The 24,578-nt window shown below is 35.9% G+C and overlaps 1 protein-coding gene across 1 annotated transcript; it reads right to left on the bottom strand.

The window, feature by feature from the left end:
• Positions 1–1,619: 1,619 nt before the first annotated feature.
• LOC308641634 (transmembrane protein 225-like) lies at positions 1,620–5,037 on the bottom strand (the record flags this gene model as incomplete). Its single annotated transcript, XM_081280281.1, has 3 exons — positions 1,620–1,849; positions 3,604–3,738; positions 4,725–5,037. 3 exons carry the CDS (start codon positions 5,035–5,037, stop codon positions 1,620–1,622), a joined length of 678 nt encoding a protein of 225 aa, XP_081136407.1.
• Positions 5,038–24,578: the final 19,541 nt, after the last annotated feature.

Raw genomic sequence — 24,578 nt, 5'->3', positions numbered from 1 at the left:
TGCTACCTGAGAAATGGATTTAGGATATTATAAGAAATCACAGTGCATCATAAGATAATATAGTGAACAAATGTTTAAAGATCAAAAATAAAAAAAAAAAACAATGACTCTAAGAATTAAGTAGTCACATCATTTTCTGGAGATTGGGGAGAGGATAATGAATAAGGGGAGGTACATTTGATCAGTGCATGCTATATGCATGTATGAAAATATCACATTGAATCTCATTAATATGTATAATTGATACATGTTAATATATATTTTTAAAAAAACTTAATTTTTTAGTAAACTGAGAAATGAGTTTACAATAACCTTCAATAATAGTGAACAATGAAACATCAATTAGAAATAAAATGTTAAATTGTTTATATTTGAGTAGCTTTGTCAAGCCAAAAGACACCATAAATAATGTTAAAAGCCAAGGAATAGCTGAGAAAAGATAGTTGCAAGTAATATTACCATTAGTATTAGTTTTTAATACATAAGAAGAACAGCAAACCAATAAGAAATATTTAAATGATACCTTAGAAAAATAGCCAAATAGTGCTTCACAAAAGAGGAAGTCCAGATGCTCAATAATTGAATGAAAAGGTGAGCAAACTCAATAATTCAAACAATCAAAGATCAAAAGTGTTTGCAATGGCAAAGAAAAACATCTCACTTACTGCTGGCAGGAGGGTAAATTGGTGCAATCATTTTTGAGATGATTTTGACAATATTGAGGCAACTTCAAAATAAAGATGTTCTCTGATGGAGCAATTACAGTCCCAGTTAAATACAGAACAGTAGTACATTGACAAAGGAAGCTATGTATAAGAATATTTAGTGTAACATTGTAACAAAATGAAAGGAAATGAGTAAATGTCCATCAACAATAGTATGAATATTTTACTTTTTACATCTACTTTGGAACGCCTAATAGTTTAAGTGAATTATATAGAACTAAACTCATTTAAGTCTTATATAGAACTAAACTCAAGAGTTGATGAATGAAGAAAATTTCAAAAAGTGATGTATATGTTATGATATTTAATAATTTTCATAAATTTGGAAAGCTAGTCCCTATAATTTTTATAGATTAATTGAAATAAAAATGTTAAGATTATCTTGATCATTTTATATTGTGCATTATTATTATTATAAAAGTGTGTTATTATAGGAAACAAGGGAGGAAATGAGATTAGGAATATATTTAGGAGAATATCATTTATACCTAGAAATTTAATTGAAAAACTTCTAGTAGAAATAATGGAAACAATATGGGGTGCAATGCTAACTTTTCGTTAAGAGGAGTGATGTGTACACAGGTATTTATTATATTGCTTTGTATTTTTTCTTATGTTCAAAATATTATAGGATACAATAAAAAGTAGTATATGACATTATAAATTTTTGTGAAATATAGAGTTAACACAAGTATTATTTATTTGACATTGATTTTTATTAATAAAAATTGTAGAGAAAGCTATTTGTTTAGGAGGCTAGGGTTAAAAAACTCATTTGCTGAATCTTTTTACAGAACCCCAGCCCACTCACAGTTATTTAAGTTATGCTGAACACAAAATACAGCACACAGAAAGATACAGGTGGCTGTACACTGCAAAATATGGATCATAACATCATAGAGCCCAGGTTACACGACGAGCTTGGACATGTGATCTGTTCGCAGTGTCTTCCTTTGAATTATGGGAGTGCACACGGACGATGCTACGAGGCATCACAGTACGTTCTGGAAGCGAAGTAACTTGGATGGAACTCCCAGACAGCTGTAGATCTTTGGCAGATTTTTGGGTTTTCAGGCAGGTACAGCTATTTACAAACACCTTGTATTCTATGAAAGAGAGGACACCTAGGGAAAGCACAAGCAGGGAAGCAGGATAAAGGAACAATGAAGAGTCACAGAAACATTTCCCTTTATGTTGACAGAAGACCTGGACCCAGAGCCTGGTGGATCCCTGCCAACTACCCAAAGCCATCAAGTAAAAGGGAATGCTTTAGTGGAAGAGACTGAAAACACATGCATTAACATCTTACATGCTTCTCAGCTCAAGAAAAGTGAGAATTCTTTTTGAAAGAAGATGTACTTCTGTCTGATTTAGGGAGAGCAATTTTCAAAGAAATTTTATGAGGAGGATCTCCTTTTAGCACCAGACACTGCTTCTCTCTTCCCTCAAACTGCTCAGGCACTACACTATATTCCCAGGCTCACTGCCCCTCTCCATACAATTGAGCATTCCAGTCTCAGCCACTCTCCTGGGTGGTGAGCATGACAGTTATCTCTTCCCTAAACTGGGGAAGGTATGAAAGATGGAAGAAAAAAATGGAGCACAGTGAACACTTCACCCAGGCCTGGTTTCCAGCTCTTTCCTCAGAGGAGCTGTCTTTAGAGAATGAGTTCAGAAGATCTTTAGTCTTTTTTTTTTTAATTTATTGTTGGTCATTCAAAACATTACAAAGTTCTTAATATATCATATTTCACAATTTGATTCAAGTGGGTTATGAACTCCCATTTTTACCCCATATACCGATTGCTGTATCACATCAGTTACACTTCCGTTGATTTACATATTGCCATTCTAGTGACTGATGTATTCTGCTGTTTATCCTATTCTCTACTATCCCCCTTCCCCTCCCCTCCCCTCCCCTCCCCTTTTCTCTCTCTACCCCCTCTACTGTAAATCATTTCTTCACTTGTATTAGTTTTCTCTTACCCCTCCTTTCCTCTTATATGTAATTGAGTATGACCCTGAGGCTCACCTTCCAATTCCATGCGATTTGCCTTCTCTCTCCCTTTCCCTCCCACCTATCATCCCTGTTTAATGTTAATCTTCTTCTCAAGCTCTTCGTCCCTACCCTGTCCTTGGTTACTCCCCTTATATCAAAGCAGTCATTTGGCATTTGTTTTTTAAGGATTGGCTAGCTTCGCTTAGCATAATCTGCTCTAATGCCATCCATTTCCCTCAAAATTCTATGATTTTGTCATTTCTTAATGCAGAGTAATACTCCATTGTGTATAAATGCCACATTTTTTTAATCCATTCATCTATTGAAGGGCATCTAGGTTGGTTCCACAATCTTGCTATCGTGAATTGTGCTGCTATGAACATCGATGTAGCAGTGTCCCTGTAGCATGCTCTTATTAGGTCTTTAGGGAATAGACCGAGAAGGGGAATAGCTGGGTCAAATGGTAGTTCCATTCCCAGCTTTCCAAGAAATCTCCATACTGCTTTCCAAATTGGCTGCACCAATTTGCAGTCCCACCAACAATGAACAAGTGTACCCTTTTCCCCGCATCCTCGCCAGCACTTGTTGTTGTTGGACTTCCTAATGTCTGCCAATCTTACTGGAGTGAGATGGTATCTTAGGGTGGTTTTGATTTGCATTTCTCTGACTGCTAGCGATGGTGAGCATTTTTTCATGTACTTGTTAATTGATTGTATGTCCTCCTCTGAGAAGTGTCTGTTCAGGTCCTTGGCCCATTTGTTGATTGGGTTGTTAAGGTTTGTACCTTTTGCTCCATTCCACTGTCCCATACTTTCACCCTGACCCCTACCAGGAGTAGAAGGGTTCCCTTCACTCTTTAAGGACCCCGAGGACACTCACTACAGGCTAGAAGGAGGATGATGGTGAAGTAGGCAGTGGCAGCTACCCAGGTGATCTTGAAACTAGAGAAGTACACAGTTTTACCTTTCCTTAGCATACCATCATACAGTAGAAGTGCACAGAACAGCAGGATACCTGGTGTCCAGAAAAAAAAAGAGAAAATGGTCTCAAATCAGAAACTTTGATTCCTTTAACTCTGCACCTGACATCCCAGCCTCCACCCTCTCCAATTGCATCTTACCCAAAGACTGGTATCAATTTAGTGTGAGATCTAACACTGCACATATCTCTAAATCAGAGAACTGGGAAGGCCAGCTGGTCAGAGACTGTACCATGGGACCTACAAACCTACTATAACTCCACACCTGTGTTAGGAGAGCTAGTTACCTGTCAAGAGACTGAAGAGGAAAATGATGAGGTAGACATATTTATTTTGAGGAATAATGTAGGTGAAAAGCAATCCCAAGATGAAGTTAGAGGTGCAGGAAGTGATCAAGACTGTTAGCATCATAATCCTGATAATTTTCAGGCCATCTGTTGGAAAGCAGAAGTTGCACTGAGAAAAGGACACATATTTCTTTTAGACTCATTTCCACCTGGGACCCACATATCTCTAGGTAAAAAATGAGAACAGGGTAAAATATTTGATTAAGTAACTAAGAGAGAAAGAGGAAGAGGATAAAGAGGCAGGTGTCTTTAGGCTGGAAAAGGACTTTATAAGCTTCTTTCTCATTCCCCCCCGCCCCCATCCCCAGAACTCATTTCTTATCAAATACCTTAGTTTACCTGTCCTTATAGTGGCAATATAACCTATATTCCTTCTTGTCAGTTACCTTCCTTTTCAAATAGCCCTTCTACTTTCATTGTTCTAACCACCCTGCTGTCACCAAGTTTTCTCAGATATTTAGCAATTAAGTCTCTAAGCTTCTAATGTTTTCTCCTAAACACCTAAACGATGAGATTTTAGAGTCTGCCCTGAGTGTGTTGATTATGGAAGTGGGCACACACTGCAGCCTGAGGAAGTTGCTCCACAGAATACTAGGTAAGTTAATGAGATGATCAGAGTCGAGAACAATGAAATCTTCCTCTTCACCCATCAATTTTCAAAGCATAATTCTGACCTTCTGGCCAAACAGCAGTACAACACGTCATCCATGGATTGTGGATAGTCTCATTGTTCGCTGTCTGGTTGTTTGTTGCCTCGTTGTTTGTGGTCTTGTTTGCTGTCTCGTTGTTTGTTGCCTCGTCTGTTGTCTTGTTTGTTGTCTGGTTGTCTGTTGTCTCATTTATTGTCTCGTTGTTTGTTGTCTTGTTTGTTGTTTTGGGGACTAACTTAATCCATTCCTCCAAAATGACTCCTACTATCAAGAAGAGTACTATCCAGGAGGACACGAGTATATTGGTGGCTTGGATATGCCTTGATGACATAGGCATTATTTTGGGTGGAAATTTCTAGCTGAGACCACAACAAATATTTCAAAAGTCTCTTTGATAAGTCACAGGAGGAAAGGGAAAATCTGGACTTTTAGTGAATACTGATACATGGGCAGTGGCAGAAGTAGGCTGTGGAACAGAGAAGATAACTTCCTTTCTTTACCATTCCTGTATTGAGGGTGGTGTGTCGTTAGGCAACAAACTGCCACGGAATCACCTATTGGTTTGACCCTTGACCCTGGGGCCTATTAAGTAGAAGGACCAAGATGCTCAGAGGGGCTGAGAGAGCTATCAGACATAGAGGGAGATCTGATATCATACCCCCCCCACACACACACACAGAAAGAGGGGAGGGAGGGAGGGAGAGAGAGAGACACTGAAGGAGAGACTGAGGGAGAGAGAAACCTATCAACTGTAGGGATGAACAGAGGCCTTGAAAGAAGCTAGACACTCATGACTACAGCAGTTCCATTTTAGAGTTAGAATTACCAATTCCAGGATTAGTTGACATGCAGCAGGCTTCTGTGAAGAGGATTTCAAGATCATTTGGATGATTAGTCAGCTAGCTAGCTAGCACCGCTGCAAAAGGAATGACCATTCCAAATATAGAATATTTTGAGGAAACTCAGGATCATTTTGGCATTTCCCAGCCCAGTTTATTTAGTGAGGCTGTCAAGAAATAGACCAGTGCCTTGAAATCTGAAGAACTGGCCCGATACACTGGGCCATTGTAGTCTAATATCACAAGGTATAGACCATCATTTCTTGGCAGAATTGCCTTTGTAACTTGTAAGAGAAAACATTTTTAGATTCCTTGAGTAGGCAACCATGGTACATACTAAGCAGAAACTGAGGGCTTGTACTGAAATCCCCCAATTTCCTTTTACTGAATAAACAGGAAATCTTCTCCAAAGGACCCTTTCTGCCTATTATTGTTTTGACCTTCTTGCAGGCCACTTTCTCAGGGTCAAAATGGCTTCTTTAATTGCCTTAAACATGCTACGTTGTCTCTCTTCCAGCCCTTTCTATACATCTTTTTGTTGTTGTTGTTGAACTGTGTATTGAATCCAGGGGTGCTATACCATGGAGATACATCCTTAGATTTTTTTTTTTTTGAGACAGGGTCTTGATAAGTTTTTCAGAGTATCACTGAGACACTGAGGCTGATATTGACCTTGTGATCCTTCTGCCTCAGGCTCCCAAGTTGCTTGGAATATATGTATGAGTCCCTATGCCCAGCTTTTAAACTTTTTTTTCTCTGATTATATATATAATTTGTTCTTATTCATTATATATTGTAGTAGAATGTATTTTGACATAAATACACAAAGTACAACTTCTCATTCTTCTGGTTGTATATAATGTAGAATTACATTGGTTGTGTAATCATATATGCACATAGGATAGTAATTTCTGGTTCATTCTACCGTCTTTCCTATTCCCATTCCCCCTCCCTTCCCTTCATTCCCCTTTGTCTAATCCAAAGTACTTCTATTCTTTCCTATCTCCCAATTATTAATTCAGGTTTTTTTTTTTTTTTGGTTTTAAGTTTTTTGCATTATTTATATATCTTGGAGATTAATGCTCTATCTGAGGCACTAAATATCTTTTGATAGTGTATTTTACCTTTTTAATTTATAAATAACAATGCTCAACAATGTATTTAATCTTACAAAGGAGTCTTTATGGTGAAGGAAATGGACTTAGGATCCTGGGTTTCAATCCTGGGTCCACTTAGCAGACATGTGATCCTAGAGATAATAATACTACATAATACTTTTGTAAAGATTAAATGAATTTAGAGATGTTACGTGCCAAAAGATTTCTTTGCAAATAGTCAATAACGTGTAAACCATTACTGTCATATTAATTTAGGTTTCCTGGGAAAGAGACTGGGAGGGAAATCGGTAGTGGGGCAGTTTATTGGGAAGTACACCTGGGGACCACATCTGTGTTTAAGGGCAGCAGACTTTAATTGGAAGTTGAACTGAGAGGTACTTGCAATAGAAGAAACATTAGCCAATCCCATCAGTAGTGCTGGAACCTGGGTCATCCATCAGAATCATTCTGAACAGAGGCAAGAGAGCTAAGGTTGTTTTATACTGGGCATTAGATTGTCTTTGAAAGCAGGGTACCCTGGGGTGAGATCTCCCTTCTGTTTCAGGGGCAATTCCTAATCTCTCAGGAACCACAAGCCTCACAGAGATTTCTCTACTGTACTACAAAGCTTGCTGTTTGAGTTGCCAACTACCATGGAATCAATCATCTATTGCTTTGATCCTTGATCCAGGGGCCTCACAGAGTGGAAGGACCTAGAGGGTAGACAAGGCAACTCTTATGCTTATGTTTTTGCCTATTGATGATTTTCTTTTAAAGCTATAGATTCTTATAAGTACTTAGGAAGATTTATGTCTTTTAAATTACTGTTTCTCTTTTTCTTTGTATACTCTATGTTTGGTATATGAAAATTGCTGCTGTGTTATTTGGGACATAGATATTTGTAAATGTTTTTTATTTTCATTGTGAATTGGAGCCATAATCTTTACTTGTTTTTGTTACTGTCAATTAACTTGTAGTCTGATTCTACTTTTTTTGGCATTAAGATTGTGACTATTGATTTCCTTTTATTTGCATTTCCCATGAATATTTGTTCCTCCTTATTTTTAGCTTATTTGTGTCAGTATATTTTAGTGTGTACTTTGTATGCAGCATAAAATTGAATTTTTCTTCAGAAACCCATAAGAAAGCACTTTAAAAACTATACACATTAAGTGCATTTACATTCAATATTTCACTTGTTTGATATATCATTTTATATTCATTTTCTTCAGCATATCTGTATTTGATAAATATGTAGAAAAGTCACTTATTATATAATTTCTGTGCTATTTATTTTTAAAATATTTTTGGCATTTAGGGAAACAGTTTTAATCTAGACTTTTTTAAAAACAATTTTTACTTAATGCTCTTAAATCTTTTTACTGCAGATATTTTTTGGCTTTCAACTCTGAAGTAAAATAAAATGAGCTCATAATGTCTTCTTGCCTATCTCTGCTTTTAGCCACCCAGTTTTAATTGAATGTATTATCTTTTGAATGGCTCATCTTTATACTCTTAAAGATAATTAGTAGACTTTTACTATACTATTTTAAAACTTTCCTTTAATCCCTAACTCTTATTCATGAGGTATTCAGTGACCTTCAATTTCCTTACTCTTTTCCACTCCTCTTGACATATTTAAGATTTCATTATATTTAATTTGCAAGGGCAGGTACAGTTCTTCCACCTAACCATTCACCTTTTATTTTCATTATAGATCCACAGTTATGTCCAATCCTTATAATCTCTTCTTGCTGACGGTCCCTCACTCCCACCCCCCTGTCCCCACACACCTGGAGCCATCTTTTAGACAAATTGATTCTTTGATAAATATTTAATAAGGGCAGATGGGTACAATATTCTGTGCTTACATGCTTAAAACTGTTTTCCAAGTTTTGGTACTTACAAAATTCTTAGCTAGGTATAATATTCTTCATCCACACTTTCTTTTTCTGAGTAACTTTTTTAGTGTTTCTTCAGTCTTTTGCTTTAAAATGATCTTGTCCAGAAATTTGAGGTCCACTTATCTTTTATGTTTTGTTTTTGCCTTTGTAAGAGACTTGGTATCTTTGCCAGGAAATGCAGAGGATTTTTTTCATAAGCTTAAATTTTGATATTTTAAAACATGTTTTGACATTGTATATTCTGGTTCAATTTTTTTTTCATTAACTAAATTTATTACTTTTAATGGAGCTTAAATTGTCCATTTTTTTGCATTACAATTCTTTATACACATATATACCACAATTTTTCATATCTCTGTTTGTATATAAGGTATGTTGACACCAAATTCAAATCTTATTCTGGTTCAATTTTTACAGGTTTACAATATGCCTTTTCAGCATGTAGATGCAGATGTTTTATTTCAGGAAAAGTTTTGTGATTGAATATTTATTTGTTTAATTTATTTTTTCTTCTTTATGAAATCCAATTGTTATATCTTTTTTTTTTTTTTTTTTGGCCTTTTCCCAATAGCTGTCATTTTCTCTTGAATTCTTTTTTCTTGACATTTATTTTTTTTTATTTTTATTTTTTATTTACATAGAACAGCTCAATGCATTATAATTCATATTACACATATAGAGCAGAATTGTTCATATCTCTGGTTGTATACAAAGTATATTTATAATAATTCATGTCTTCATACGTGTACTTTGGATAATGATGTCCATCTCATTCTACCATCATTTTTAATCCCATGCCCCTTCCCTTCCAACCCCTCTGCCCTATCTAGAGTTTGTCTATTCCTCACTTGTTCCCCCTCTCTACCCTACTATGAATCAGCCTCCTTCAGAGAGAACATACGGCGTTTGGTTTTTCAGGATTGGCTAACTTAGCATTATCTTCTCCAACTTTGTCCATTTAGCTGCAAATGCCATGATTTTATTCTCTTTTATTGCTGAGTTAAATATTCCATTGTGTCTATATGCCACATTTTTTTTTATCTATTCATCTACGGAAGGGCATCTAGGTTGGTTTCACAGTTTAACTAGTGTGAATTGTGCTGCTATAAACATTGATGTGGCTGTGTCCCTGTAGTATGCTGTTTTTAAGTCCTTTGGTAAAGACCAAAGAGAGGGGATAGCTGGGTCAAATGGTGGTTCCATTCCCAGTTTTCCAAGGAATCTCAATACTGTTTTCCATATTGGCTGCACCAATTTTCAGTCTCACCAGCAGTGTATGATTGTACCTTCCCCCCACATCCTTGCCAACACTTATTGTTGTTTATCTTCATAATAGCTGCCATTCTGACTGGAGAGAGATGAAATCTTAGAGTGGTTTTGATTTGCATTTCTCTAATTGCTAGAGATGTTGAACATTTTTTCATATATTTGTTGACTGATTGTACATCATTTTCTGAGAAGTGTTTCTTCAGGTTTTTGGCCCATTTATTGATGGTTTTTTTTTTGGTGTATAGCTTTTTGAGTTCTTTTTTAAAAAAAATTTATTGATTTTATCTATTTATTTATTTATTTAAATATACAACAGCGGAATTCATTAGAATTCTTATTACACATATTACAGTTTTTCATATCTTTGTATATAAAGTATGTTTATGCTAATCCATGTCTTTATACATGTACTTTTTTTGCATCACAATTCTTATTACACATATATACCACAATTGAAATTAGTGCTCTATCTGATGTGTGAGGGGTAAGAATTTGCTCCCAAGAAGTAGGCTCTCTATTCATCTCACAGATTGTTTCTTTTGTTGAGAAGAAACTTTTTAGTTTGAGTCCATTGCATTTATTGATTATTAATTTTAATTCTCGCACTATAGGATTCTTATTAAGGAAGTTGAGGCCTAATCCCACATGATGAAGATTAGGGCCTATATATTTCTTCTATTAGGGTCTCTGATTTAATTCCTAGGTCCTTGATCCACTTTGAGTTGAGTTTTGTGCATGGTGAGAGATAGGGGTTTAATTTCATTTTGTTGCATATGGATTTTCAGTTTTCCCAGTATCATTTTTTGAAGAGGCTATCTTTTCTGCAATGCATGTTTTTGGCACCTTTGTCTAATATAAGGTAATTGTAATTTTGTGGGTTAGTCTCTGTGTCCTCCATTCTGTACTGTTGGTCTACCAGTCTGTTTTGGTGCCAATACTATTCTGTTTTTGTTACTGTTGCTTTGTAGTATAGTTTAAGGTCTGGTATAGAGATGCCACCTGCTTCACTCTTTCTGCTAAGGGTTGCTTTAGCTATTCTGGGTCTCTTATTTTTCCAAATGAATAAAAATATGAAACACTTCACAAATTTGTGCGTCATCCTCGCGCAGGGGCCATGCTAATCTTCTCTGTATTGTTCCAATTTGAGTGTATGTGCTGCTGAAACGAGTACTTTTTCTTGACATTTCTTATTTATATCCTATTTGCCCTTTATTGAAATTTTGTACTTATATATTCTGTTTTGGAAGTTTTGTAGTTTGTTTTATACCTGAGATAATTTTGCATTTTACTTCCTTTTTTTTGGTGCCAGAATTCTTTAGTTCCTGTTTTAGGTCCACCTAATGCTTATTCAGTTTTATTCTAAGTACTTTTTTAAAAGAAACTGTTTGACATAACTTAATATTTAAAAAATCATGTTCACTGAGGTAAATTTACGTACAATAAGTTCAACCTTTAAAGTGTGCAGTTTAATGAGTTTTTATAAATTTATGCAGTGATGTAATGATTACCATTATTCAGTATGTAGATTATTTTGTCACTCTGGGAAGTTTCCATGTGCTTTTGTGGTCAGCTCATCCCTTCTGATGAACAGTGATGTGTTTTCTATTTTTACAGGTTAGCTTTTCTACAATGTAATATATATTGTGTTCATGAAGAATGTAGCCTTTTGAATTTGTCTGTTTTCACTTAGCAGTATGTTTTCCAGATGCACGCGTGTTGTTTGAGTTATAAATATTTAGTTCCTCTTCATTGCTGAAGATAATTTCATTGAATGATTGTATCAAAATGTACTTATGGGAGGCAGGAAAGATGGTGGAATGAGATGGACATCATTACCCTAGGTACATGTATGCCTGCACATATCATATGATGCTGTATCATGTACAACCAGAGAAATGAAAAGTTGTGCTACAATTGTGTACAATGAATCAAAATACATTCTGCTGTAGTATATACCTAATTAAAATAAATTAATTAATTAATAAAAACGTATTTGTGCATTCATGTTAGAGGACATTTTAACTTTTTCTAGTTTGGTTCTATCTTGAATAAAGCTGTTATAAACTGTAGCATAGGGGTCTTTGTGTATGTGTATGCTGGCATTCTACCTGATGAAATAACTGAAATATGAGAGTGCATTGTATGTGTATTTTTAACTTTCTAAAAAATTGCTAACCTCTTTTCCAAAGTGGTTGAACCATTGACGTCCTCTAGGGTGATGTTCTGATCCATATTCTAATTTGGACATAGTACTGATAGTCTTTTTAATTTAAGCTATTCTAATAGATGTCTTGTAGTATCTCATTTTGGATTTAATTTTCATTTTACTGATAATTAATAACAAAAACTTTTCATATAATGATTGATTATCTGTATAGTTTTTTAATAAAAATGTGTTAAAATATTTTGTTCAATTTTTGAGTATTTGTCATTTCCAGTATTGTGACCTGAGCTTTCTGTTCTTATTTTATCTCAAAATAAGTAATCTGTAATCATTTGCCTAATTTTAGAAATTTATATTGCCTTTGTCCTATAGTTTGTCTCTACTTCATCTGCTGTGTGTATGTATATATGTATGTATGTTTTATCATGTGCTCAGAATGAATGAGTTAAAATGCAATTCTGCTGTCCTAAATACCTAATTAAAATAAATATACTCAGATTTTTTTTCTTTTCATCTTTTAAAAATTATAGTATACTTGTAGGGATGCTTTATTTTGACAGATGGATATTGAATTTTTCTAACACCAATAGAGGAGGTGGAAGAGGAGTTTATGTGCTTCTAAAATTCTTAGGTTGAGGAAACTTTTCAATTGGGTAAATTTTTTTGTGTGTGAAGTTTGGTTTATTCTGATTCAGTGATACTGTGTGACTCAACCAATTTCCTAGATGCCTGCTTTTTTTTTTTTTTTCCCCCAGTAAAGGTACCTATTTGGACTCTGCTCACTTGAACTTTGTAAGGTACCTCCTTCTATTTTCCCAGCAGCTGATATCTGACCTGTCAGATCTTAGGTTTCTTCTTAGTTTCACCACTCAAATAGTTTCTTACCTCCTGGATGGGAACCTCTGCTGCTGACATCAAAGTTCCACCAAGAGTTTTGATTGCAGAAGAAGAAACTCCAGTAGCAAGTAGCAATGTGCTACACCACTGGTGTCATAACAAAGTCAAAATAGGTTTCTTTTTTTTTAAAAAAAAGATTTTATTAGTTGTTGATGAATCTTTATTTTTATGTGGTGCTGAGAATCGAACCCAGTACCTCACACATGCTAGGCAAGTGCTTTACCACTGAGCCACAATTCCAGCCCCAATTTTATTTATTTATTTATTTTTTTCTTTTTTTTTCAAAATAGGTTTCTAAAGAAGAATATTGCCATACATTAGACACTCATATAAGTGTTTCCATGAAATGATCCTATGCCCACTCTACTCTAGGCAATTCTCTCTAGACCTGACATCAGGCATCTCAGGATTGGTGAAAAGAAAGCTGAAGGCGAACATTTAAAGGAAGAGTTTGTAATCAACTTCGTGAAGTAATCAGAGTCTTATTTTTCTTCATTTTATATCATTTCTCCCACTATATCTATCCCATTCAATTTATGTTAGGGAAATCTAACAATTCATAGTTAACAATTCCACTTTCTCTTCCCTGTCTAGCAATAGATGCAACTTTGTTTCAGACCACGATTTAGTGTGCTCCATTTTCCTCCTGAGAAGATCAAAGCAGAGTTCAGCAAAATACATCAGAGGAACTATATAGTGAAATGTCTATTCATGACCTCCAGAAGAATTCATGCTTTTGTACCATGATAGAGATATTAGTTGTATTTCTGCTACAGAGATAGCCTGTGACTAGGGAGTAGATACTTGAAATACACATATATGACAAGGGACTAGTATCTAGAATACATAAAGAGCTTCTATAGAAATTCATGAGAAAGATTCCCCAATAAAAATGTGCAAAATACATTAACCAGATAAGTTACAAAAATAGCAGTCAAATGGTCAGTAAGCATATAAAAAGGTGCTCATCCTTATTTGTCATAAAAATTGAAGATAATGCAGTAATCCTGAACAATTTAGTGGTAAATGTAGTCAAGATGAAAAATTATGGGACAAAGACTCAATTTAGAACAACCTGCATTAGCTAAACAACTGCTATGTACTTAGAACATTGAAAGTAGTTTGATTTAAGATACATCTACAAAAATTAATGAAGAATTTAAACATTTCCATGTATATTATTTGCTTGTTCTGTTTGGATTAAGTTGGGTTCTGCCTTTTAGTAAATCTACCAGCTTTCTCAGTGTATCAACATAGAATTAACTCGTTTCAATAGGTAAGTTCTGAAAAAGATCTGAAGAGGAACTTATTTAAAAGCATGTATGAGTCAATGCAGAGTGCCATAGTGGCAAAAGAGACCTGGATTCTAATTCCCATTCTGCCTCTAACTAGCCATTTTTATTAGTAGGTAAGTTATTCTTTTTGAATCTCAACTTTAAATGAGATGGCTTTATATGATTTCTATGAATTTCTCCAGTAAAAACTTTTAGGATATTATTATTATTTTTTTAAGAGAGAGTGAGAGAGGAGAGAGAGAGAGAGAGAGAGAGAGAGAGAGAGAGAGAGAGAGAGAGAGAATTTTTAATATTTATTTTCTAGTTCTTGGCGGACACAACATCTTTGTTGGTATGTGGTGCTGAGGATCGAACCCGGGCCGCACGCATGCGAGGCGAGCGCGCTACCGCTTGAGTCACATCCCCAGCCCCAATATTATTATTTGAAGTCATATGTGACATTGCATCTCTGTAGAGAAATTAAGATGCCTTGCATATTAATTCAAGACTTACTATGTACACGACCAGAGTATGTTAGGACTGTCTTCCCTGACAAGACAGAAAAATATCTGTGTTTTTTTTTGGTATTGGAAAAAGCAACCTAATCATTTATTCATTTAATAATTCACATTCAGGACATATTTTTAAACAGACCATCTTAGTAATCCTATTACTTACAATTAGTATGTCCTTTCTGTTTGTCTTCTTCACCATGTGCATACTTTCTGAAATTATTTGTTACACAATGACACAATATTGGTTGTTTAGGGTATGATTTCTAGACCATAAACTCCTTGAAGACATTTCCCCTCTACTGGTTGTATTCTCAATATCTGATATAGAATAGCTCATATATCAGAGATTTCTTGAGCAGATGAATTCCACAGCTCTAACCTTAACTTCAAAACACTACTATTTATCTTTGGTCACCTACAAAATTCAGTAGGTGGATACACTTGTGACTTAATTCAAGCAGTACTTCAAATATCTAACATGTGGGTTAGGAAAGTGGGAAGGAAGAATAAGCTGTATATATTTTTCAACTCTACAGAAAGATGGTCTGATATTTTGATAGTTACCAGAGTAGTTTGTGTTCTTCCCTTGGATGTATCTTCTCAGCTATTAATACAGATGCTTTCTTTATTTCAGCTCCTTTACCTTCTCTCTCTGTTCTCTACCCTTTCAGTGTTGTTCCTACCCTTTTATTTGGATCTTTTGGGGGCTTCCTTTCCTAGATGCTTGCTCAAGAAAAAATGTGAGAACCTAGTGGTGATGAAATAATCTCTGATCACAGCCTTGCATTACAATGAAGTCTGATCTGCTTTAATTTTCCAAGGGAGCTGAAAACAGAAATCTTAGAGAATAAATCCATTGAAAAGACAAAGAGAGATCTAAATTGTGAGAAGCCTAAAGGCTTTAAAATTATTACTAAAAAGAAAAAAAAAACAACCAAAAAAAGAACAGAGAACAAAAAGATAAAAAAAACTTTTTAAAACTTCACAAATTATTCTATCCTGCAGTAACAACTTATTTCCTTTTGCATGTTACCTTTTGTCCATATGCATATAAGTTCCAGATGGTTGCAATCAAAATATTTGTAGCTAATGTCACAAGCAGTTAGAAACAGTATTCATCATCCATAGTCCATTGTGTTAAAGTACAAAAACATGTGATAACATTCTCTTCTAATATTTAGTTGTTTTTTTAAAGATTTTACTGAAATTCATCTTGAAAAATCGGGTGGAATCTGAGAGGTTAAGTGGTTCCATTCTCTCACTGTTTCCTCCCCCACAATAAACACCAATATCTGATGTGTGAGGGGTAAAAATTTGCTCAAAAGATGTAGGCTCTCTGTTCACATGACAGATTGTTTCTTTTGCTGAGAAAAAAATATTAGTTTGATTCCATCCCATTTATTGATTCTTGTTTTTAATTCTTGTGCTATAAGAGTCTTATTAAGGAAATTGGGGCCTAATCCCACATGATGAAGATTAGAGCCTACTTTTTCTTTTATTAGACACAGAGTCTCTGGTTTAATTCTTAGGTCCTTGATCCATTTTGAGTTGAGTTTTGTGCATGGTGAAAGATATGGGTTTAATTTAATTTTGTTGCATATAGATTTCTAGTTTTCCCAGCACCATTTATTGAAGAGGCTATCTTTTCTCCAATGCATGTTTTTGGTGCCTTTGTCTAATATAAGATAATTGTAATTTTGTGGGTTAGTCTCTGTGTCCTCCATTCTGTACTGTTGATCTACCAGTCTGTTTTGATGCCAATACCATGCTGTTTTTGTTGCTGTTGCTCTGTAGTACAGTTTAAGTTCTGGTATAGAGATGCCACCTGCTTCACCCTTCCTGCTAAAGGTTGCTTTAGATATTCTGGGTCTCTTATTCTTCCAGATGAATTTCATGATTGCAGAGCACTAATCTCTAGGGTATAAAGAACTCAAAAAGCTAAACACACAAAAAAACAAATAACCCAATCAATAAATGGGTCAAGGACCTGAACAGACACTTCTCAGAAGAGGATATTCAATCAATCAACAAATATATGAAAAAATGTTCATAATCTTTAGCAATTAGAGAAATTCAAATCAAAACTAAAATATCATCTTACTCCAGTCAGATGGCAGCTATTATAAAGACAAACAACAATAAGCGTTGATGAGGATGTGGGGAAAAAGGCGCATTCATATATTGCTGGTGGGACTGCAAATTGGTGCAACCAATATGGAAAGCAGTATGGAGATTTCTTGGAAAACTGGGAATGGAACCACCATTTGACCCAGCTATCCCTCTCCTTGGTCTACACCCAAAGGTCTTAAAAATGGCATACTACAGGGACACAGCCACATCATTGTTTATAGCAGCACAATTCACAATAGCTAAACTGTGAAACCAATCTAGATGCCCTTCAGTAGATGAATGGATTAAAAATGTGGTATATATACACAATAAAATATTACTCAGCAATAAAAGAGAATAAAATCATGGCATTTTCAGGTAAATGGATGCAGTTGGAGAAGATAATGCTAAGTGAAGTTAGCCAATCCCCAAAAAACAAATGGCGAATGTTTTCTCTGATATAAGGTGACTGACTCATAGTGGGGTAGGGAGAGGGAGCATGGGGGGAATAGACAAACTCTAGATAGGGCAGAGGGGTGGGAGGGAAGAGATGGGGGCAGAGGGTTAGCAAGGATGGTGGAATGTGATGGACATCATTATCCAAAGTACATGTATGAAGACATGAATTGGTGTGAACATACTTTATATACAGAGATATGAAAAATTGTGTTCTACATGTGTAATAAGAATTGTCATGTATTCCACTGCCATGTTTTAAAAAGTAAAAGCAATTAAAAAATAAACACCAATAAACACTAATAATAGTAGCAAACCTATGTGAAGCCCTTTATATTTTATAAAATACTTCTGTGCATTTTCTTATAGGACTTTCAAAAAATACTTAACATTTAAATAGAACAACTTTCCTTCATATGTCCATGTTATCAGTAAATAAACTGGCTTAGAGAGGCAAGATAACTTGTGCAAGGACCACCACACTAAGTAGTAAAAATGGATCTTTAGTGGTCTTGGAAGTGAAAAGCCCATGCATGCATCTTCTTTCTGTCTCTTTGAATATCTGCCCCATCTAGATATTTAGCCATCTCATTAGTAGGGTTGACAAGAAAAATGTACAACAAGAATCATGAACCATGTCATCCTTGTAACAGATGACTATGTAGGGTTGGGGAGTAATTTTAGAAACTGGAGTTTGTTTGATACTGTATATACATATAAAAATGTTTCACTCTCATTTTTATCCTGGAAAGTAGAAACCATAATATTTAATGATTGCGGGATTCATTTTCAAATAATTGTACATAGTCCCACCTGAGGCAATTAAAACTTTCCCCAAATACCACACGCTCTGGAGACTCAAGGAAAATGGAATGATTGTTAATCTAAATCAGTGTCTATGTCACATAAGTACATAGGTACCTCTGTGATCCAAACAACAATTGCAAGAACAGGAAAGCTAATAAGTTACAAGGATCTCCTGTGCCTCTCTAACCCACAGCTGTGATTTGTGGGCAAAGTTTAATTGTATGTTTTTGGGAACTTTCACTCTGATACTTGTTTTGTTTACTTTAAAGTGACAGGATAGTGTCCACCTCCATTAATCCATCAGAAACTCTCTTGAGCTTGGTGTTGAGGCCCTGTGCCTGTAGTCTCATTATCTAAGGTCCAATAGTCCAATTCCTGCTTGAGGTTGTGTATCCAAGACAATCCTGTGTCACATTGCCTGTGGCTGAAAAAACCATTCCTGATCTTCCTGAAAGGAAAGGCACAGTGTCGACATGAAACTTGAGGGAACTGATATCGAAGTGGACAATTTCCTCTCTGCATGTTGGACCTTCGTTAAGGTGTTCACGGTGTTTGTGAATGAACAGTATCCATACAGCATGTGTTTAGGGCATGACTGTGCTTCTACTCAGATGCATTTTCTTACCACTTGGTTTCCATATTCTTTTTTTTTTCCTGTCCAGGAATTTTTCTAGTTAGGGCCATAGGTCTTTAGGGCAGGATTCCATGATGTGCAGAATTGGATGATGGCATTTTGCCACCCTGAGGAATTTCTTGACTATGTAACTGTCTGAAGCTTATTGAAATTAAAGATTCCTATTCAATCCCATATTTAGAGAATCAGAATTTTGGCAGGGTGAGGGCAGGGTATGGAACCCATTTTTACCAGGTGCCCTGATGATTTTTTTTAGCACATTAACATTGATTTTTAATTTCAATTTTATTTTCATTGTGTTTCATAATAATTTTTATTAATTATTTTTTACTAATACATAAAAATAAAAATTGAACATAGTAATCAGGTAATGTAGTTCTGATAGATGAATTTATTGGATAGTGTTTAAATCAGACTAAACCTAGCTTTTCAAACATTTATCATTTGGAGATTCCTTGGAAAACTTGGAATGGAACCACCATTTGACCCAGCTATCCCACTTCTCAGTTTATGCCCAAAGGACTTGAAAACAGCATACTACAGGGACACAGCCACATTAGTGTTTATAGCAGCACAATTCACAATAGCTAAACTGTGGAACCAACCTAGATGTTCTTTGGTAGATGAATGGATAAAGAAACTATGGTACATATACACAATGGAATATTACTTAGCATTAAAAGAGAATAAAATCATGGCATTTGCAGGTAAATGGATGGAGTTGGAGAATATCCTAATAAGTGAAGTAAGCCAATTCCAAAAAAACAAAGGCCAAATGTTTTCTCTGATATGTGGATGCTGATTGGGGTGGGGGTGGGGAACATGGGAGGAATGAAGGAACTTTAGACAGGGCAAAAGGGAGGGAAGGGAAGAGAGGAGACATGGGCATAAGAAAGACGGTGGAATGAGATGGGAATCATTACTTTAAGTACATGTATGAAGAAGACACGAATAGTATAACTCTACTTTTTGTACAACCAGTGACATGAAAAATTGTGCTCTATATATGTACTACGAATTGAAATGCATTCTGCTGTCATGTATAACAAATTAGAATAAATAAATAAACTTAAAAAACTTTCAAAATCCTTTCTTGTAATGTTTTGAAAAATACAGGACATTATTAGTGTCCATAACCACTCGATTGTGCAATAGCACATAAAAACATCTTGCTCTTTTCTAACTACATTTTACTCCCTATTGATAAGACTTTCTGCATCTTGCCCTCCTCCCTCTTCTCCCCAGTCTCTGGTAATCATCGTTCTACTCTCGACTTTTTTGAGATCTACTTTTTAAAAGTACATATGTTCTACATATGAGTGACATATATGTGGGGTAGCAAGGCATGGTGCAGGCATGAGGAACTCTTAGATTTCTTCTTTACTCTGCCACTTACCAGCTGTGTGGCTTGAGCAAATGTCATGATTACTTCAAACTCCTGCAACATAAACAGCAAAATGGGGCTAAATATTCATCTTATGAGGAGTTACCCAATGGGATGATGTATTCAAAGTGACTGGAACAGTGCCCCCCCCAAATAAACTCTTTTTGCTCTTTCTTTTCCTACAGTGTGTGTGTGTGTGTGTGTGTGTGTGTGTGTGTGTGTGTGTGTTTGTGGGTGCACATGAGAGCCAGCATGGATGTTTCTGTGGGCAGAACAGACATAACTGGACATGAAGAGAAAGCAAGAATTGAAGTGTTTGATTCAGTAAAAAGCAGTATCCAGGTCTGACATCTGAGAACAGGATATGTGCCCTGGCTGTGATTTGCTTTTGGGTCATCTCCCATTGCATTTTCAAGTATTCAAGGAAGCTAAAAACAAAAATTTGATTTTAGAATAAATCTTGGTAAGACACTGCAGCACTTTCTTGACAAAATATTTGATAAAATAAGATATAGGAGACCCAAATTAAACAGGTGTCTTTAAGAACTATGCTCAGTTCCACTGCGGTTGATATGGCAGCTTTTGGTGGAGCAGCAACCAAGACTGGGCCCACCCAGTGGAGGCAGATTTATACTGATGAACAGGAGTGGACCAGTGGCTTTCCTCAGTGCATAGGAGGTGCTTTTCAGGACTAATGATGTGGTGGTGAGGGAGGCAGGAGGAGACAAATAGATTGTGTGGTTCTTCCCAAACCTAAGCACGTAAAGGCCTGAGGAAGCACTAACTGAAGGGTTAAAAAGTGAAATTTCAAAACAAAAGAAGACAACACTGAACTTTGTGTGGGGGAGAGGGGGTGGGGGGGACATCCAGAGAGCAACAGTAGCAAAACTACCTCTTTTTTTTCCTTCTGGCTTAATAGTTTCCTTTTTTCCTGATCAAAGAATTCTCTCCATACATTGAGAGGAGCTCCTGGCCTGACTATGCTTTAGCTAAGTCAACTTTGATATACTCACACCAAGGGAGTATATTCAGATACTCTGAATATTTCTCTTTGCCTTTGGATAACACTTGTTCATTTGATCTTTTCTAATCAGCTACCTGCCACAAAATATGTTTATAGTAAATCACACATAAATTTTAGTTCTAAATTCCACTACTTGTATGGTGAGGCAGCAACACACACACACACACACACACACACACACACACACACAAAATCTTAACAAGCTCATCTGGGATTTACTTTACTAAACCTTATTTACAATATGTATAATTCACAGACTAGTAGTGGATTCCTTGATTATAGTTTTAATTTCTGTATTTCAAATATTTGACCTCTGTAGATATCTATGCAATAAATTGCTAGGACAAAGAGGAGAAGAATGGATGATTACCCATAGTATTTGATTTTAAGGATAAGCAAAAATTTTGTGCCATAATTGTCTACTTTTCTTATACCATAAGCTTCACTTTTAATGACTGATATCTTTTGACTAAAAACTGTTCTCTTTTGATAACTTGTCTAGTACATGAAGATTGTTCCCTATAAGCCTATTGTCATCATTTTTTTTTCAGATCATTATTTTATAGACTGGGAAAATAAAACATTCTGTTTGACATGCATTCTGTTTGACATGATGCCTGTTAGGGATGAATGTGATGATGAAAGAATAAATTCAACTATATGCCAGGAATGGGGCTCGGCCTTTGGGACACAATGATGAATGAGAAATTGTCCCTTATTTTAATGTTCCTAATCTATGGCAGATGCTGCACTGGCAGGCCCTCTGGGGACAGTTCTTATAAATACACAGGATGCCAGACCTCAGGAGATGAGAAGCTCTGGAGACTCCTGGTCTTTATAGTTCTAGACACAGAATATTAGAACTAGAAATAAAAGTCCTAGCTTCTTGTTAGCTATGGTTGTTTAGACACTTAAGGAAGAAAGTATAATTAATCCATCTTCTAATTTGGGGAGGTTAGAAGAGAGAAGTGATACAATCTTCAGAAGGAAGAAGGTAATATGCTTTTAAATTCCTAAAAATATCTAAGATGTGGTCTGAGTCAATGTAGTGGACTATTTTTGGAGGGTGGGCAGATACACAGTCTAATCAAACTTCATCACTAGGCTCGTCAAGTGGTTAAAATAAGTGAATACTAGTTATCATTGCTCATTTTTATGTGAATTAAGACATGATTTGTACAACATTTCCTCCTATACACAAAAAACATAATATAATTTGTTGTAATAAGCTATTTGACCTGAGCATTAGTTACACAGCCATGGAATCTCTGAGTTCACATAGAAGTAACAACATGCTGAAATGTAAAACTTCATATTCTTCAGCCAAGAAGGATTTTCAAGGATGGGCTTGGTATGATCAGGTAATGCTTTCTGTCACTGAGAGGAAGCAAGAAGATTTCAACTTTAAGAGAAAATAATCTAAAATAGCATCTCTCGAACTGTTATGTGCACACAGATCATGGAGGGATCTTGTTAAAATGTGGATTCTGATGCGGTAGCTGTGAGGTAGGACCTTAGATGCTGTAATCCTAACAAGTTCTTAAGTGCTGATGTTGTTGATCCATGATCCACACTGAGTAGCCTTAAGGACCGGAAGCACAGAAATGCTTTGGGAAGTTGGAAACATAGGGAAGAAAAAACCCATCTAGCTTGAATAGCAGCAGAAGTGTGCATGGCACTGGAATTAAACAAGAACATGGGCAGAAGGAAAGACATTGTGCTTTAATAGAAATCCCAGAAGGATTAGGGAAATGTGGGACAAATAGAAATAATATTGAGATTGGTCACTGCGTTTGTGACATTCAGCACAGATTAAGGACTCATGAGATTAAAGACAAAGAACTGAGTATAGGATCTTCTGGAACTTTGGAGATTTCTCTCTATGTTGTCTCTGTGATTACATATGCACATGCAGACCTGCAAGGGATGATGGGAAAGGAAGACCCCAGGGTATTTCAGTAACAGGCCAAGGCAAAAGGATACACTCTTTTCCTTAGGATTCCACATCTTCATCCCTTAGGACAAGAGAAGATCAGATACACAGGACATGTGTTTGTAGAATTTGGAAATCTGCTCAGAGAACAGCTGTTTGGTGTCAAGAAGCTTCTTTGTTTTAAACTGAGAGAGGGATCTAGGAAAGAAGGAAGAATTTCCTGCATCCTTGGAATTCAAGGGATCAAAGGAAGTGTTCCTTGTCCTAATAAGGCAGGCAGGCAGTAATTAGAAGCAAGAAGATAAGAACAGTTTTTTTTTAAATTATTTTTTTTGGGGTGCTGGGGATTGAACCCTGAAGGACTTGACCGCTGAGCCACACCCTCAGCCCTTTTTTTTTTTAATTTTGAGATAGGATCTTTCTAAGTTGCTAAGGGCTACACTAAATTGTTGAGGCTGGCCTCAAACTTGTGATTCTTCTGCTTTAGCCTCCTGAGTCACTAGGATTATAGGTGTGTCCCTCATGTCCCAATAACAACATCTTCTTGAAGAGCCAGGGAAAACAGAAAATCCTAGACTGGGCAAGTTAAAAAACTTCTGGCTCAGATATATGAGAAAGGCTCATAACCTTTGGGCAAACATAAGACTGCTCTGTGAGCAGCCCATCACTAAAAAAAAAAAAAAAAAAAAAAAAAAAAAAAAAAGCGGTCTGAGTTTTTAGAGACAAAGCCATACTTGAACTCAGAGCAGGCAACTCCAAGATGGTGCCATCTGTCCCCTTCCTGAAAACAGGAAGAGATAGAGACAGGAAGTGCTATGTGGAAGCCTCCAGGTGGGCTCTGAGCATTATGTTGTCCTGGGTGGCCTTGGTGAGAAAGGGAGGCTTAGCCCAGATGGTGACTGGAAGTTCAAAAGGCAGAAACAGTTTTGGTAGGTCAGTCTTCTACCATCATCCATCTTTATTGAAATCTAAGAGGAGTAAACTTCCTGCCTGGAAATCCATTTACAGTTAGATTATAAATAGAACAAACAAATGAAAACATGGCTTCCTACAACATGCCAAGTCACAGTAGTGCTGTGATATGTTTTAAAAAGAAGGGTACAGATGCTCTGTCATTAAATAAGTTTGGGAAATATATGTTATATAGTAATCCTTCAGGAGGCCTGAGCCATCCCTCACTTACAAAATCCTATTCAACTCTGTATAACTCAGAATATTTGAATTTATGATTCATTTCATGTAGTACCCATTAACATCTTCCTCGAATTAATATTCTGCTGACCAACATTGGAGGCCTTGGTATAGAAAATAATAATTGATCTTAGCAATAGATAAGTTCCATATAGAAATCTTGGAAGCAGTTTCTGTCCTTGTCAAATTTGTCATTGGCAAAAATGTTGGTCCCGTTCTTCTTAATGTACCTCTATTGCTGATGTACTTTAGAAAATGTCACCACAATCTTTAGTGTAATTCTTGTCTCTAACCCTGGGGTGAAAATTTTTGCCCTTTGCTAAAAGTACTCGAGACTCGGGAATGTGTATTGATGGTTCATAAAATCTGTGGTAGGTAGAT

Source organism: Spermophilus citellus (genome assembly GCF_964194105.1).
Source record: "Spermophilus citellus genome assembly, chromosome: 2".
NCBI lineage: Eukaryota > Metazoa > Chordata > Mammalia > Rodentia > Sciuridae > Spermophilus > Spermophilus citellus.
This window is presented reverse-complemented; position numbering and strand designations above follow the sequence as displayed.